This window comes from Filicampus tigris, chromosome 4, assembly GCF_054856515.1.
Source record: "Filicampus tigris isolate MCC_2025a chromosome 4, RoL_Ftig_1.0, whole genome shotgun sequence".
Taxonomy (NCBI): Eukaryota; Metazoa; Chordata; class Actinopteri; order Syngnathiformes; family Syngnathidae; genus Filicampus; species Filicampus tigris.
In genome coordinates, this window is record NC_141220.1 from 30,008,635 (window position 1) to 30,025,243 (window position 16,609).

Below are 16,609 nucleotides of genomic sequence, written 5' to 3' on the forward strand. Positions count from 1 at the left end.
TACTTGGACGCAGTGGAAGCAGCAACGCGTACAAGCAGAGCATACGGTCGCTGTCCTTTGAAAAACAGTCCATTATGTCCATTCTTTTCACTTTTCTCCTTTTTACGTGAACGGTGTTTCCGCATGGCATTAACGTGAACGTGAAACCTGTTTCCAAAATTGGACACGCGTCTTTTTCACAGGAGAGCGACAATACTCACAGGCTTTTGTCGCTCTGCCTCCTCTTCTTGCGTCTTGATTACGCTACGCGTCTTCCAGAAGAGCTCGGCGCTGCCCGGCATGTCGTGGCGCAACGCGGCACTACGCGGAAGGCGCGCGGCTTGAAATTCGGAGTAGTAGTAGTAGTGAAAAAGTAGTAGTAGTGGTCGTAAAAACGGGATGGCTGACAGCTTGCAGGTGCGGAAAGACAAACATCACGTGTCCTTTGTCTCGCCCCCGAAAGGTGACAGGAGAATGCATGTCATCCCCTGGCCGAAGGGAGAAGGCGCCATGAGCAACGTGACAGTCAGCGACAACGGCGAGGCCCCGGGCCGCACGGTCAGCCCGGCGCCCGCCGGCCCCCGCGGCTACCCGCTGGGCTTCCAGGTGCCCGTGGCCGGCTTCCTGCTGCTGGAGATCCTGCTGGGCCTGAGCTCCAACCTGACCGTGCTGGCCCTCTACTGCATCAAGTCCAACCTCATCAGCTCGGTCAGCAACATGGTGACCATGAACCTCCACGTGGTGGACGTGCTGGTGTGCCTGTGCTGCATCCCGCTCACGGCGGCGCTGGTCCTGCTCTCCCTGGAGGGCGACGCGGCCCTGGTGCGCTGCTTCCACGAGGCCTGCGTGTCCTTCGCCAGCGTGGCCACGGCCGCCAACGTGCTGGCCATCACGCTGGACCGCTACGACATCTCGGTCAAGCCGGCCAACCGCGTGCTGACGGCGCGCCGGGCCCTGGCGCTCATGGCGGCCGTTTGGGCCCTCTCCTTCCTCAGCTTCCTGGTTCCCTTCATCGAGGTGGGCTTCTTGGCGCGGGGCCACGCCCAACTCAACCAGACCCTGGCGGAGAGCGCGGCCCACTCCAACCGCTACTACTCGGAACTGGGCCTCTACTACCACCTGTTGGCTCAAATTCCCATTTTCTTCTTCACCGCCGTGGTCATGCTGGTCACCTACTCCAAAATCCTGCAGGCCCTCAACATCCGCATCGGTACGCGCTTCCACGCCTCGCAGAAGAAGAAGGCGCGCAGGAAAAAGCGCCCGTGGGTGACGGCCATGACGCCGCAGCGGGAGGCCGCCGCCGGCTCGCGGGAGGCCGCCGCCGGCTCGCGGGAGGCCGCCGCCGGCTCGCGGGAGGCCGCCGCCGGCTCGCGGGAGGCCGCCGACGGCTCGCGGGAGGCCGCCGCCGGCCGCAACCCCGGCTCCCGCAACCCCGGCACCCGCAACCCCGGCGGCGCCGCCGCGCTGGGCATGCGCACGTCCGTCTCGGTCATCATCGCCTTGCGCCGGGCCGTCAAGCGCCACCGGGAGCGGCGGGAGCGGCAGAAACGGGTCTTCAGGATGTCCCTCCTGATCGTGTCCACCTTCCTGCTGTGCTGGACGCCCATCACGGTGCTCAACGCCGTCATCCTCAGCCTGGGCCCCAGCGACCTGATGGTCAAGTTGAGACTGGCCTTCCTGGTCATGGCCTACGGGACCACCGTCTTTCACCCGCTACTCTACGCCTTCACCCGGCAGAAGTTCCAGAAGGTCCTGAAGAGCAAGATGAAGAAGCGGGTGGTGTCCATCATCGAGGCCGATCCCGCCCCCAACAACGCCGTCATCCGCAACTCCTGGATCGACCCGAAGAGGAACAAACAGGTGACGTTCCAGGACAAGGGCGCCCGGCACAAATGTCTGTCTTCGGAGGTCGCCGAGTGAAAATGAGCCCGGGAAGTCAAAGTCGGCGCTTGGCAGAGGCTGGCAAATGTGCTTCCGGACGGAGCCGCCGCCGCCGCCACGCACTTTGTCAGTAACCTGTGCGACAAGACAAGACATCATTTACGACTATTTATGGACAACCAATGTAGGCTTGGGAGTCGACTGCGTGGCTTTTTGTCACTGACAGCACTTTGTGTCCAAGGAAGTAGGACGCGTGCATACCGGGATGTCTGTTTCTCCTCATAAATTGACTCTCTCGTTTTCCCGGCGCTTTCCCGTTGTTTCCCATCCTCCCGGTCAAGCCTGCGTGACCCTCAAACGGCTGTGAGATTAAGCCTGTCCGACACCGGGACACTCGACCCCCAGAGTCGCAAACGCCCCAAACCGTGCAAACCCAAGTGAGGCCAATAAGACCAAGGACACGTAAAGGAGAAATGAAGGTCAAGCCATTGACCTTGGAGAAAGCGTTGGATGTGAACGGGGTGGAAGCGCGACTCCTCCGTGGCATTTGCACACTCGTCTCATCCTGAAGCGGCGGCAACAGCCCGAGTTCACGTCTTGTGCGGACGGCCACCCGCGCGGCCACGCCGGCCGGCCCTTCAAATTCCTTTTGTGGCTTTTGGCCGCAGCGAGTCACTTGCATGATTTGTTCAATCTCAGAATTCGCTTTACGGGCTCGCTGAGGACGGCGGATAGCGGCTCAGACGCTTGCAAAGAGCCGCGCACCCTTTTGCACCCCGCCAGAGGCCAGAGGATCGCTATGAGATCACCTTTCCAATTTTCCGATATGTAGACAAGCAGCAATCGAATCATGGGAAACAATTCCAAACGACAGTCGATCCAAAGTCCCGAAACCTTTGAGCTGTGTATTTATTGGGGGAAGAAAAAAAGTCACTTTTCAACCTGTGTCTGCCATTGTTCCATTGCTGTTGTTGTTGGTTTGATTTCATATCCTTGGTAGAGGCTCACATTGAAAAAAAGCATTGATTTTCGATTGAACTTCCCAAAGGAAATGTCGAATGTTAACATTGTTAATTAATAACATGCCTTCATCAACAGAGGCCAAGAAAACTTTTCAGACTATTTGTTTGTCTTGCTGAAATCAGCTGAGCGGGAGCTAATGCTAATCTGTACAGGAAACCAAATTCATTGCAGCTCTGCTTACCTTTAGGCTTTGATGTAATGTTGGACTCTAGCTGTAGCTTGACAGCGATTTCGTCACGCCGTTGGACCGGCTCGGAAATAGGCCGGCCGTTGGGAACAAACAACACCTTTCCCCCAAATTCCAGATGGCCCGCACCTGCTTGAGTTTCAGCGTGTCAACGAGTGTGTGCATTCGACAGAGAGTGCGCGCATGTGTGCGATGGAGAGAATGCGTCTAAGTGTGGGGGTTGGTGCGTGAGTTCGGATACTTCCCCGAGTGTCGGGCTCCACAGGAAGTTGCCCATTCACATCCTCAGCAGGCCAAAAGTAAATTCGCAAATTGATTTGTCGATACCTTCGGCGAGTGACCGCCGTGTGCTTAGCGCCGCCATGCTATTAGCCCAGAGGCCACGTGGCTAAAAATAACGGAATCAAACTCCTTTTGCCTTGAATGAGGAGTTTCGGTACGACGCGACAAAATAAGAAGAATCAATTGGCCAATACACATTTTCAGTAGTTCAATGTGTGGAATATCAGAACGGGAAGGGGAAAAAAGACCGAAATGTACGTAGGTCACTGGCGTCCAAGAGAAAATTCCCCCTTTCGCTGTTTTTCATCGTACATTTTGCCGTGTTCTCCGACTGGGGATTTTTGTTGTTCTTGGCATCCCTCAAGGTCAGCTCGATTAGCGAGCCCGAGGCCATGGGCGCACCTGCTCCGTCCACCTGTCCACAAAGCAGCCGCCTCACCTCACTCACGTGACCTTGCCGCGTCCTCCTCGTCACTTCCGTCCGCGCCCGACTCTCCCTTGCCGTCGCGTCCATTCCGTCTTGGGCTCTCTGGCGCGGTCAAAGGCTTCAGTGACTGCATGTGACCCGATGGCGGCCAAGATGCCATCTCTGCTCTCCCCGCGCACCTCATAAAAGCCGGCCCGAATCTCATTATAGGCTCTCCATTGCATTAAGGCGGCCAACGCTCACCTGGCCGACCGAAAGCTGCAGGCTGCATGTCGAGAGGAAGCAAAACAACGCCGCAAACGATCCAGAAAAAAATAATAAAGATCAGTCACCGGTCATCAAAAGAAGGGATAAGCGGAACACTTTCAAGTTTGAACAGTTTGAATCAGTGAAAAAAAAGGGACATTAGAGGCGGGGAAACCCCCCAAAAATGCCATTTTTGGCTATTATTTTTGAAATTTAAAAAAGAACTCAATAAGCATGAACAGGTTAAAGTTGGAAAGGTTTGAATCAGTCAGACCACCTGATCCCAGTGCACAATCCTCCTTTTTATTTTGTATTTTTTTCTTTTTCTTCTTTTTCCTTTTCTTTTCCTTTGTCTTCTTCTCCATCTTTCCTTCTTCTGTATGAGCCTCTGAAGCTCTGGCCGTCTTTTCAGATGCAAGTGTAGACTGACGTTCTCCAAAGTGGAGGAGCAGAAAAGACATTTGACAAATATCAAAAGCCCCTCCCCTCACCGAGGAGCGTGTTCATTTGACGGCAGGCAGGCAGGCACTTTTTGCCACATTTTTGAAAACAATTCCCATGTGTCGACCTCACATAACTTGAATAGCGGCTAGCCCAAGGCTCAAGAACCCGGATGTCCCCCACCCCCCCACGCCATGTACTGCTCAACCAATGGCCAGCCTGGCTTGCGTTACCACGACAACCAAAGGCAGAGCGGCTTCCATTACTAGTGTGTGGAAACAAACTAAAAGTATTGTTAGGCGTGGAGGCAGCAGTTCAGACGCTCTACTGTGTGTATGTGGCATTTGGACTACAAAAGCAAATGCCCCAAATTTCTTTTCATACGCTTCATTTCAACAAATGTTCTTTCACTCAAATACAGTGAGTTTTGGTAATTAAGATGTGTATTTCCAATTCAAGTTTTGTATTCAATAATCATTTAAATACACAAGTTCATATTTATATGGAGTATTTCAAATGAATTTCAATTTTACATGTGTGTTATTTTGAATTAATTTTGATTTCGTGTGTGTGTGTTCGTGTGCCTTTGTGAAATGGATGTTTTGATTAAATCCAACAAAAAATAATCAACATTATCATTCATCATGTTTAAATACAGTATAACAAATGTAAAATGCATTTCCTGGTTTGTTAAATTCAGTTCACAAATAAATCTTGTTTGACTTTTGTCAAATTGTCATGTTAATGAAGATGTAACATAAAAAGAAAACAGCAGACGAGACAGTTTTGAAAAAGAATGTAATCAATGAAAGGCAACATCGCAACCTGTGTTAAAAGTGCGTTTAGCAGCATTGCTTTGCTGCCATCTGGCGGCATCTTTGTGCACAAGAGAGCTGAGGAGCTTTATTGGGACAAAAGTAGTTCTTTACCGCCGGCTTATGGCGTCTCTAAGCAAATACAGTACTTGTTTTGTTGTTGTTGTTATTGTTGTTGTTGTTGCTTTCGGTCATCCCGATTTGTTTGGTGTCTTATAAGCCCACGCGGGCTGGGCGAACTATTGTATGCATGACACAATAATAAAAAAATGTCAACAGTACAATATCAACTTTTGGGGGGTCACATGCGCCAAATTGCGACTGGCAGGCCCCCAGTTTGAGGAGCACTGCTGGCGATCATTATACTTTGTATCACTCACTTGACAGTGACGGCGAGGAGAGCTTTGCAATCACAGCGGATTCGGGTCCCGGGGGGGGGGGGGGGTCGTCTGCTTGGGCGAGCTGAACCACATGACTTTTCATTCGCCTCTTCATACGGTCACGTCACAAACAATATTAGATCGTTTTCGACTAAAAAGATATTAGGCAAGACCGGAATGTGATTGGACAAAACACAAAAACATTCATCCAACATCCATATTCACATAAAACGCAAACTTTTGCGTCGTTTTTTGGTAATTTGTTTCATGAGGAGCACCCGGACAACATTTGTGTGCAATTCCTTTGACGAGCTTACTTTGCAAGCGTGCTCCTCCTGAATTCAATGAGGTTTGCCTGCGCCGTGTGCGAGTGGAGAGCTCCCTCTGGTGGTCGTTAGGGTTAACCCAAGCGTACGTCTGGAGGTGTCATGTGACTCTGCTGCACACGTCCTCCCACTCTGGGAAGTCGCCTGCGACAGCAAAAATGACGTCACTACGAGACTGGGACGAGACATTTTAGCACGCTTGCGTTGCTGTGCTCGAGTCTTGCTTGCTGTGATTTTGAGTCCCTAGCAAATCTTGCACATTTCTGCCACAGCAACAGCTTTTAATTATGCTTCATAGTCAACATTTGCTTTTGTATTCTTATTGTTTGACGTTTGTCCGGGGTGATTTTGATGTATAATGTTAAATTGGGACAGGATGAAAGTCACATGACATGCTATTCAAATATTTGCGTTTTGCGCAACCTTGCTCTGGTTACATTCTAGATTTAAAACCTTTTTTTTTTTTTTTTTTTTAACAAAAACAAACAAAACATCAACACAGTACGACATTTGAGGTCAAAGAAAACACATTTGAGCATTTGCACAAAGAAAGGGAGGAGCCAAGAGCTTTTTACAGACTGCGTACAACTTTGGAGTGCTGCTTGCAGGATGAGGACAAACAGATTTTTCCGCCATCACCTATTTTAAAAGAAAATTTGGATTGGTGGCATTGACTTTTGTAATCCCAAGTGTAATAACATTTTTTTAAGACATTATTTACTACGTTGGGGTTTCCCTAAGTACGTAAAATGGTACTACGTCTAAAAGATTTTTAAAAAGAAATGAAAAGGATCAGTTGTAGTTGTAGTTGTAATTCATTTTCCGATCCCATGAAAGATGAAGGAAAACCAATTCATAATCGCAAACAAAATTTACCACGGTAATGAATAATAATGAATGAATGAATATAATTCAAAATGGAAACTGGGAAATGTGTTTTCTGAGAATTTGGAAGGATTTTCATGACTGGCTTCAACTCAAGGCTAACTTTTTTTCTGAAGCTGAGCCATGATTGGTTGTTAACAGAGACCTGAGCAACTGTGATGTCATTTTCAGTTGACAAAGGTGACAAAATGGCCGCCCCCAAGGATAGCTAAAAACAGGGGGGGTTACTGCTTAACTCATATTCCACAAACGCAATATTAATCAGAATGCCATGTTTAGACTAGGAAGGCATATAGAACATGTTATTGCAAAGAATTTTGGGGGGTTGACTTCACCTTTAAAACACATCTATGCTTGTCATCATTTTCTGAGACAACATTTAGAGCAAATTGACTGTGTTTTTGTAGTGAAGATATGGAGACCTTAGGGTTAAAGTTAGGGTTATTTTACGTACACCAAAATGTTGATTTTTTTTTTTATGCTTTGCTGGGTTTTGTATTTCACTGAGAAGTGTTTTGTTTGATTTATGGATGGATGGATGGATGGATGGATGGATGGATGGATGGATGGATGGATAGATAGATAGATAGATAGATAGATAGATAGATAGATAGATAGATAGATAGATAGATAGATAGATAGATAGATAGATAGAAATACCGCACGATAATTCAGCTTTCATGCGAGGTTAGCCTAAAGAGTGTCATAGCTGGGTTCCCCCCGGTTCAAGATGGCGGCCACTCTGCACGTCACACTCGGTGGAACACACACGCGCTCTTTTACGGGGGCGGAGCGAAGAGCGGAGGGCGGAGCTTGGCCAGCAGCAGCCTGACTCCGGTTATAAGATCGCAGTGCGAAACGGAGCGCCTTCCTTCCTCATCGCTCCGAGTTTCGTCGCGTGGCAAGTCAACGTCGTCGTCGTCATCATCATCATCATGGCTGGCTATCTGAAAGTCTTCAGCTCTCTGTCGAGGTCTGCTACCGCCGCCGCAGCCCTTTCCAGACACCCCGCGGCGCTCGCCCCGGCTGCTCAGTGGCCGACTTTGCAGCAAAGGAACTGTGAGTGAGCCGACACACTCGATCCTCCAAACGGGCCGAATTTGTCTTGGGCCGACTGCGAGGCTGCTGAATGGGTTGCTCGTCGCCGGCGGCGCCTGCGTTCGCCTTGGCAGCCATGCTAGCCGGGCCCGGCACGCGCGCGGCTCCTCGTTCGCCCGGACGCGATTGGAAAGCCGTTTTGCTTTTGTTTCAACGTCCAAGACGAACAGTCATTGAAACGCCATCCACATTCGGATCTCAAATGGCTGCCGTTGCGTGACTTTCTTCCACTCTCAGCGCCGAGGGCCGAGGGCCGAGGGCAGCCGGTCTTTGTGTTGCCCATTCAAGGTTTGTGCGCGAAAAGGGTCCAATATGTCTTTGGACTGCAACGTTGCCAGCCCGCGCTTGCCTCGCCTCGCCTTGCCTTGCCTCGCTTAATTCGTCGCCTAGTGGCATCGCTGAAATGAATGCAACCTTTCGTAACTGTCACCACAAATGACTGTTAGTCTTTTAATCGTGGCCGACAAGTCGAGCTGGTTATTTAAATGACGATTGCTGAGTATGAAATTCGCGTGAGGTGACTTTGGGGGGAGCAAAGTTTTCTCCAAGGTCAGGCGGGCGGGCGGGTGCAGCAGACGAGGCTCCTTCGTGGTCACAAATGGCCGCCCGCGCCACCACTGCACCCCCCCCCCCCCTCCCGGCTGCAATTCTGTCCGGATTGCCACGCTCTTCGTTTGAACCTGAACGCAAACAGCAAAACGCCATCTTCCAAGAAATGAATGCAAATTGCGTCATACGTCTTTTCTATTCGAAGTATTGTGAAAACAAACTTGAGAGTTGGGCCCCAATTTCCTTAATCTGCCCCATACAATGATAATAAATGCTTTCGGTTCTATACTCCTCTATGTGCACTAAGACTGCGTCATTGTCAGCTGACCTCCGCAGGCGGTCCAAAATTGACTGCAAGTTGACGCTACCTGAGACGCCCCGCTTGTAGTTGCCGATTATGGAGCAGACCCTGTTATCAAGCGAGAGGGTCACTTGAAGGACCCGTGCCCGTTTGTGCTGGCTGCTGTACTATTGTATGCAAATGTGGCGTTTGCTATCGGCGGACCCGTCGTACGTCTGCTGCCCGCTGTCAGATGCTTAGAAACAAGGAAAGAAACACTGGCCAACGTGCGTTTTGAAGCCTCCTCGGGCTGTTGCGTTTTGAGGCCGCCGCCTACGTGAGCTACCCTTACGGAGACAGTCATGCTCAGTATGTTGTGTGTCTGGTGAAAGTGAACTCCAAAGGGCGTTTAAGGTGACTGAGGTGCCTGTGACTCTTTCAGACTTTGGCCTCATCTCAAGCGTTGACCAATCGGTTGAATTTCGTGCCGCGTTGAGTGTTTGTTGTTTTTTGTCTTTTTTCTTTCCGGAGGTTGTTGTGCTGCAGGTGTTGTGGCGAATGCACACGCCGGCTAGCAGGCCCACATGACTTTGTGGCGCTCGCCCTTCAGAGCCCGCTGTGTTGATCCATCCCCAGTTACGTTACGTAACATACTCTGCCCCCACCCCACCCACCCACCCACCTCCCTCCTCCTCCTCCGCATTGTGATGGCAGAGTCCCACTTGTAGCGGATTTCACTTAGGCCAGGCCAGGGGCAGTTTGAATACGCTTCCACCCATGATGCACTGCACCAGACATATACCTGGTGTGCTACTGATGAATGCGCAAGTTGTTTTCTTCTTCGCCTGAACTATGTTCGGGCTCGCTGTCCCGTTGGCTCTTAAGGGGGAGCTTAAATCTTTTTGGGGAAACAATGTTTGAGCATAATGCTGATAAAACTTTTTAAGCTTTTGATTGATTTGCATGTCCAATGGGGCTCTGCGTTGGTATTTTTTGCATGTGCGAGCATTTTTGTTCCGATTTCAACGGATTGGGTCAGGCCGGGGATTCGGAAAGAGCTCTCAGCTTAAAGTTGATTTTTTTTTTTTTTGTTCTTCAAAGCCATATCAAAAAGTTGACCGTGTTTTACCGTCAACTGAGACGGAATAGCATTGCCTCGGTTGTACGCTTTTTGCGTGGGTGCTGCTCCCGCCTGAACAAAATGTTTCTATTCTCTGCTTATGATCCTGGTCACGCGTGTTGGGAGAGAATCGAAACGGGGGATGTTGTTGTCTTGGGCTGAGCGTAATCATTGAATCGATTTGTTTAATAAGATCTTAAAACGAACCGAGGCAATGTGCACCGCTTGGCCGCCGCAGCGCAACGAATAAATGAAAAGAAGCGTTCGAAACGATGGAAGTCTGCAAGTCCTTTGGTTTTGTGCTTACGGGCAACGTTGACAGTCTTGGCTGCAAGTTTATTTTTGGGTCATGTGGCGCCCGCTGAGGTTTGTATCGCATGTTGGCGGCCTGGGAGCAGAGCAGCGGCTGTTTGGACGTGTGTTGCCATGGCTGCGAGTGGGTCAAATGTCTCTGCAAACCAGCGTTGGGGGAGGGGAGATGGCGGGGGGGTGGGGGGGGTGCTCCTTCCTCTTCTTGGTACCTTTTGAAATTCACTGAAGGGGTCTCGCTAGCTGGACTGATTGACAGCTCGTTGTCGTTTGCCATGTTGAATTTAGTAACGGGGCAAAATGGACATTTTAGAATTTGTATCGGCATACATGGAACGGCGGCCTGTTTCTTATTCACCGACAAAATCAAACGGAGCTGCGGCCTCTGCGCGGGCACGAAACCAAGTGCAGGTTACGGACGAGGTTGCACACAAGCGTCTCACTGAACCCTCAAAATTGTCCAAACCAAAGCCGCGCAAGATTTTCACAAGACCTTGGGTCAGTCGCCGTCTAAAGTATGGCTGTAATGATCAATCGGATACATCGATTGGAGGGGGGAAATAAGTCTGTCTCGATGCTTTGTGCTGATCGCAACGGCAGATTCGCGCAGCACTCGGCGAGGAAATAAGTTGGCGCGGTGGCAGCGAGCCAGAAGGAAAGGCCATGTCCGTATCCGGACGGACTCCTTTCACACGTCAAAAAGATGACAGTGTGGTGGCCAACATTAGCTAGCAATGCAGCTAGCTGCTGCGATTTAGCCGAGCACGGCCACTGGGAGCGTCTCGCGCCGAGCGCGTGTCCGATTTTGTGGCTTGCACTTTGTGCTTTGTCAGGCGCACGCAACTTTCCTCTGTCAAGATTACAGCCGATTAGAAGCTCATCTCGTCACCTGCGTCTGCGGATTTGTTAGACCGTCTCCTGGCAGGATTACGGCCAAACCTGGCTCACTTTCTGCATGGGCCACGCAAGAACAAATTCGGGCGTCACTCGAGCTCTTCCCTTTTTCAACCGCCCGTCCCCGTCCCACCTTTTTTTTTTTTTTTTTCTTCCTCTTTTTTTGTACATATGAACAACTAATCTGAAAGAGTACAAGACCAATGCTGCTGTAGTCCAAATTGCCCGTGTAGCGCCAACAAAAATGCGATTTCTTTGTTGCGACTAAAGCGGAGCTTTTCTTGAAACCGAGCGCTAGTTTTGATGGCGGCTCACGCTCGATTTGCGTCCTAAATGGAAATTCCAAGCGATGGCCTTTGGTTTGGCTCGTCCGTTGCGCGCGGTTGCGCGACTGGCTCGTTGACGCCGCCGCTGTGATTGGCAGATGGCGACAAGCGCATCAAAGTGGCCCAGCCCGTGGTGGAGATGGACGGCGACGAGATGACCAGGATCATCTGGGAGTTCATCAAGGAAAAGGTGAGCTGGGTTCAACGCGGCCTTCCGGCAAATGCGCGACGCGCCCTCCTGACTCGCGACCGGCGCGGGGACGTTGCTCGGAGCGGGAGGGGCGGGGCCACTTTGCCGGGGAGACGGCGCATGAGCTCCACGTGAACATTGTCTTCCATGACCACAAAGAAGAGTAATTGCGGCCGAACGCCGGGGCGGCCGTCTTGAGGCGCGCGACGTGAACGCCGATGTCGTTGCAGCTCATCCTGTCCAACGTGGACGTGGAGCTCAAGTACTTTGACCTGGGGCTGCCTTACCGCGACCAGACGGACGACCAGGTGACCGTCGACTCGGCCCTGGCCACCCAGAAGTACAGCGTGGCCGTCAAATGCGCCACCATCACGCCCGACGAAGCCCGAGTGGAAGGTGGGTGATGAGGCTTTTCCTGTCGGCCGAGCAATTTTTGCGCCGGCAAAGTTAGCCAGCGCCGTTTCCCAGTCGATGGCAGCAGAGGCGGCTTGTACAATGCGCTTGCAGTCGATTGGCCAATGTGTCGGCAAGAGTGAGCGTCGGGCAGGTGGACGTCGGCAATTGGCTGCGGCCGCCGTGCGCCGCCGCGTGCGTTTCCTCACGCGTGGCCGCCTGTCTGAAATGTCTGTGAAAGTGGAATGTCTTTTTTGCCGTCGCCGTCCAGAGTTTAGCCTGAAGAAGATGTGGAAGAGCCCCAACGGCACCATCAGGAACATCCTGGGCGGCACCGTGTTCCGCGAGCCAATCATCTGCAAGAACATTCCCAGGCTGGTTCCCGGCTGGACGCAGCCCATCACCATCGGCAGACACGCTTTTGGCGACCAGGTGAGCGAAGGCGCCCCCCCGACCGACGGCGCCCCCCCGACCGACGGCGCCGCCCCGACCGACGGCGCCGCCCCGACCGACGTCTGGCTTTTCTGCTGCAGTACAGAGCCACCGACTTTGTTGTGGACACGCCGGGCAAATTCAAGATGGTCTTCTCGCCCGCCGACGGCAGCGCGGCCAAGGAATGGGAGGTGTACGACTTCCCCGCCGGCGGCTGCGGGATGGGCATGTACAACACGGACGAGGTGAGCGCAAACCCGCCGCTTGGCTTTCGGGGCTCCTTTTGCCGCTTCCGCTGTCTTTCCTTCCCGTCGATTCGCTCGAAGTGACGAGATGCCGCCGAGGCTCTCGACGGTGCCGCTCGGCAGCCTCCGACTGAGCGCTCGTTGTTTGTTGCTCTTTGTCCCCAGTCCATAACGGGCTTTGCGCACAGCTGCTTCCAGTACGCCATTAACAAGAAGTGGCCGCTCTACATGAGCACCAAGAACACCATTCTCAAAGCGTACGACGGCCGATTTAAGGACATCTTCGAAGACATCTTTCAAAAGTGAGTTTGAACGCAACGGTGAAAACGCAACTTGTGGCATTTTTTTTCCAAAAAAGTCTCCTACCTAAGCCCGCTAGTTGCATTCTGAGAAATATTGCGTTTGTGGAATAGGAGTTCATCCGCCCCTTTTTAGCCATCTCGGGGGAGGGGGGGGCGTCCATTTTGCCGTCGATTGAACACGACATCACTGCCCCTCGGGGCTCAGGTAACTGTTCGGGCTCTGTTCTCTGAAGCCGAGTCGCGATCGGTCGTCGCCTGAGCAGTTGCCATGTCATTTTCGGTGGACGGAAGTGACAAAAAAAAAGGGCTGGATGAACTCCTACTCCACAAGGGCGATATTACTGCAATGGCGCATTTCGACTCGCGGGCCTGCTCGCAAACATATTCTCGAAAAAAGAGGTTTGGCTCGATCGTCGTCGTACCGCAGATGGACCTTGTTGAGGTGTGACCTTTTCATTGGAACATTCGATGAGATTCTTTGTATCCCGTCGCTTTCCTCCGCGGAATAGCCAGAAAATAAGGAGCCCAGAGCCATCGTCTCTGTCCTCGCGCCGCTCTTTTCCCAAAGGCACTACAAGCCCGAGTTTGACAAACTGAAGATCTGGTACGAGCACAGGCTGATTGACGACATGGTCGCTCAAGTGCTCAAGTCTTCCGGCGCCTTCGTGTGGGCGTGCAAGAACTACGACGGCGACGTGCAGTCGGACATCCTTGCGCAAGGTCGGCAAATGCTGCGCCCGGTCGTTGTTGACTTTTTGCGGGCGCCAAAAGATCTCACGCAGCCTCGCTTGCCTTTCAGGTTTCGGTTCTCTCGGCCTCATGACATCGGTGCTGGTGTGTCCCGACGGCAAGACGATTGAGGCGGAGGCCGCCCACGGCACCGTGACCAGGCACTATCGCGAGCACCAGAAGGTTGGCTGGCGCTTGGCAAAATCGATCTCGCATATTTCTGCGGAGCCGCGTTTTTTTTTTTGAAAAGGGAAAGGTGGCAAAAATGACACGGCGGCGGCAAGCCGAAGCGCCGCAAACGCTTTGCCGCCGCCATTGGAATGCCTGAAGCGCCTGACGTGCAAAAAGGCGCAAGTCAAGATGCCAAAGGTGCGTGCGTCCGAGTCTCAGGGGGATCCTCCGTGTGGCTTTCAGGGGCGGCCGACGAGCACCAACCCCATCGCCAGCATCTTCGCCTGGACCCGAGGCCTGGAGCACCGCGGGAAACTGGACGGAAACCCCGAGCTCATCAAGTAAGGCGCCTTTGCGCGCTTGCGGCCCCATGGAAAGCCTGATTTGCCCGCTCGCTTTTGCCCAGGTTCTCGCAGACTCTGGAGCGCGTGTGCGTGGAGACGGTGGAGAGCGGCACCATGACCAAGGACCTCGCCGGCTGCATCCACGGCCTGTCCAAGTAAGCGCCACACGATTACTGGGGACGCCGCGCTTGAGGTGTCTGGCCTCTTGCCAACGGCTCCTGGCCTTGCACCCTTCATTGCCGCTCAGTTGACTTTACCATCCAAAAGTGCCTTTTTAGGCGCTTTAGCAGCATCGGCTGCCAATACTTTGATTTGATCCTCAGCCACGTGATGATGTGACAGGAGCATGAAAAGTGAATGTTGCCACGACCGGCTCTTTGAGCGCGTGGCCTCATCGCTCCTCTCTAAGGTCGAGCCGAGCGCAAACGCGTCGGCGGAGCAAATGTGACGCTAGCGTGGCCGTAGTATTGAAGCTAAAGGATAGCCGCGGACTCTTTGGCCGCTCCGCCCGCCGCGCAGCCTCAATATTTTGCTGCAGCGGATGTCGGGCCGCAAGGTCGCGCCGTCGGTCTGGAAGGAGGAAAGGCAGAAATGGTGGCATCCCAAATTGCCGGCGCAAATCCTCGTGAGTAACTTGCCAGTGCTCAAATGTGGCCGTGACTCGAAGCTGAAAGCAACGTGGCCGCAAATCCTTGCTTTGACCTTTTCAGTTTCACAGATGCAAAAGTAAGGGCGGCTTTCAAAGCGCTTCTGTCGAAGGCGTCGCCGTCCGCAAACGATGCTTAAGAACACACGCAGAGTTCAAAGGCCAAAGCAGGCCAAAGCAGGCCAAAGCAGGCCAAAGCAGGCCAAAGCAGGCCAAAGCAGGCCAAAGCAGGCCAAAGCAGGCCAAAGCAGGCCAAAGCAGGCCAAAGCAGGCCAAAGCAGGCCAAAGCAGGCCAAAGCAGGCCAAAGCAGGCCAAAGCTGACGAGCGCCACTCTGACCGAAATGGAGCCGCAGCTACGAGCAGAACAACAGCGCAAAACAGACAAACGCAATTGAGCAAATGTGCAAATTTCCCGACAGCTCCGTTCCAGTCAAGTTTTTAGTGCAGTCATCTGCATCGAATGCTTAGTGAGCCAATTTTGAGTCAATGATCGTTTGCTCACGTCACGTCAAGCGCATTGATGCCGTCTGCTGTACCCATCCCCGCACCCCCCCCCCCTCCCCCAGCGTCAAGCTGAACGAGCACTACGTCAATACCACGGACTTCCTGGACGCCATCAAGACAAATTTGGATAAAGCTCTGGGCAAGTGAAGGACTTGAAGCAAGGCTCAAGCTAACACGGAGACGGCTTTGTCGCGCTTCTGTTTTTGTACCTCATTTTTAACTTAAAGGTCAATCAATTCACAGACATTTTCATGGGAAGGACGAGCGTTTGTGTGAGTTGCGGAAGAATTTGGTGGTCTTTGGGGGCTTATTACACGCTTGAGAGTGGCCCTTGCACTTCATGCCTCCCTAACAACACCTGTCCCTTGTCTTGCAAGGTTTCATTTTTGTAATGTGAAGTACTGTATTGAATACTGTGTCATGCCTGAGGCAAAGACTGCAGCCCATTTGCAATAAACCCTTTGTTTGATCCACGCTACATCTTGTCAGCTCTTTGAACGCCTAAACGCTTCAGCCGACGGGAACGCTGGTGCCTATCACTTTCCGGCCTCCCCTTCAAAATGTTTTCTTATTTTTTTAAATCAGTTGCCCTCTCTATCATAGAGGACTCTCGAAAACAATCACGTGTGGAAAGAATTCAACATTTGAATTGCGTGTGCTTCTTGGCCATCTGGGGGCAGCACAACACAAGCAAACTGCATGGAGGCGCTACAAAAACAATTCAGTAAGATGCAGTCATGTGTCGTTTGTCACTAAAGAGAAAGAAAATGTCCGTTATCTTGTCTGTCTACAGCAGCGATGGGCAACTGGAGGCCCGCACACTGTGAGTGGACGCTTCTCATTAATTAAAAAATAAATTCCAAAAACACTGATAAACATGAAATGTACATTTCCACAAAAAGGGGGGTTCTATCATTTACCGGGGGGGGGGGGGGGGGTGATAAAATAATACAAAACCGTGGGTGACAAACTGCGAATATGCAGGGATTGACTGTAGTTTGCACTTGTAATATCACCAGTCACCACCAGATGGTGTTGTGCTTACACTGCCTTATGCTACAATGTGTGTTGGTCGAATGATTTTTTTTATGGGGCGGAGTGGAGTTGTACCTCTTTAAATTTTGAGTGAGTTGATTGAAAAGTGTACACTTAATGTTGGTTTCTTATTCAACAATTTTGTGCCATCCTTGAATTGTATTTTTTT

The 16,609-nt window shown here is 51.9% G+C and overlaps 2 protein-coding genes across 4 annotated transcripts in view; both read left to right on the forward strand.

Moving 5' to 3' along the window:
• Positions 1 to 5,193, forward strand: part of LOC147149428 (G protein-coupled receptor 22-like) — a 39,365-nt gene extending 34,172 nt beyond the window's left edge. For all 3 annotated transcript variants that reach the window (XM_086029593.1, XM_086029592.1, XM_086029591.1), the window contains one exon: positions 443 to 5,193. In XM_086029593.1, coding sequence (XP_085885719.1) covers positions 454 to 1,899 — 1,446 coding nt within the window. In that variant the 5' untranslated portion in view covers positions 443 to 453 and the 3' untranslated portion in view covers positions 1,900 to 5,193. The remainder of the gene's footprint in view (positions 1 to 442) is intronic.
• A 2,501-nt stretch (positions 5,194 to 7,694) lies between these two features.
• Positions 7,695 to 15,883, forward strand: idh2 (isocitrate dehydrogenase (NADP(+)) 2). Its single transcript, XM_086029600.1, has 11 exons — positions 7,695 to 7,931; positions 11,547 to 11,638; positions 11,869 to 12,034; positions 12,303 to 12,463; positions 12,565 to 12,708; positions 12,874 to 13,010; positions 13,579 to 13,730; positions 13,810 to 13,922; positions 14,154 to 14,251; positions 14,317 to 14,409; positions 15,468 to 15,883. Exons 1-11 carry the CDS (start codon positions 7,808 to 7,810, stop codon positions 15,550 to 15,552), a joined length of 1,365 nt encoding a protein of 454 aa, XP_085885726.1. The 5' UTR covers positions 7,695 to 7,807; the 3' UTR covers positions 15,553 to 15,883.
• The last annotated feature ends 726 nt before the right edge of the window (positions 15,884 to 16,609 follow it).

Bases quoted from the DNA above. Each gene is read 5' to 3' on its own strand.
- idh2 (XM_086029600.1), top strand. From the start codon at position 7,808: ATGGCTGGCTATCTGAAAGTCTTCAGCTCTCTGTCGAGGTCTGCTACC. The intron at 12,709-12,873 runs GTGAGCGCAAAC...CTTTGTCCCCAG, and splicing joins GCATGTACAACACGGACGAG to TCCATAACGGGCTTTGCGCA. The intron at 14,252-14,316 runs GTAAGGCGCCTT...GCTTTTGCCCAG, and splicing joins GGAAACCCCGAGCTCATCAA to GTTCTCGCAGACTCTGGAGC.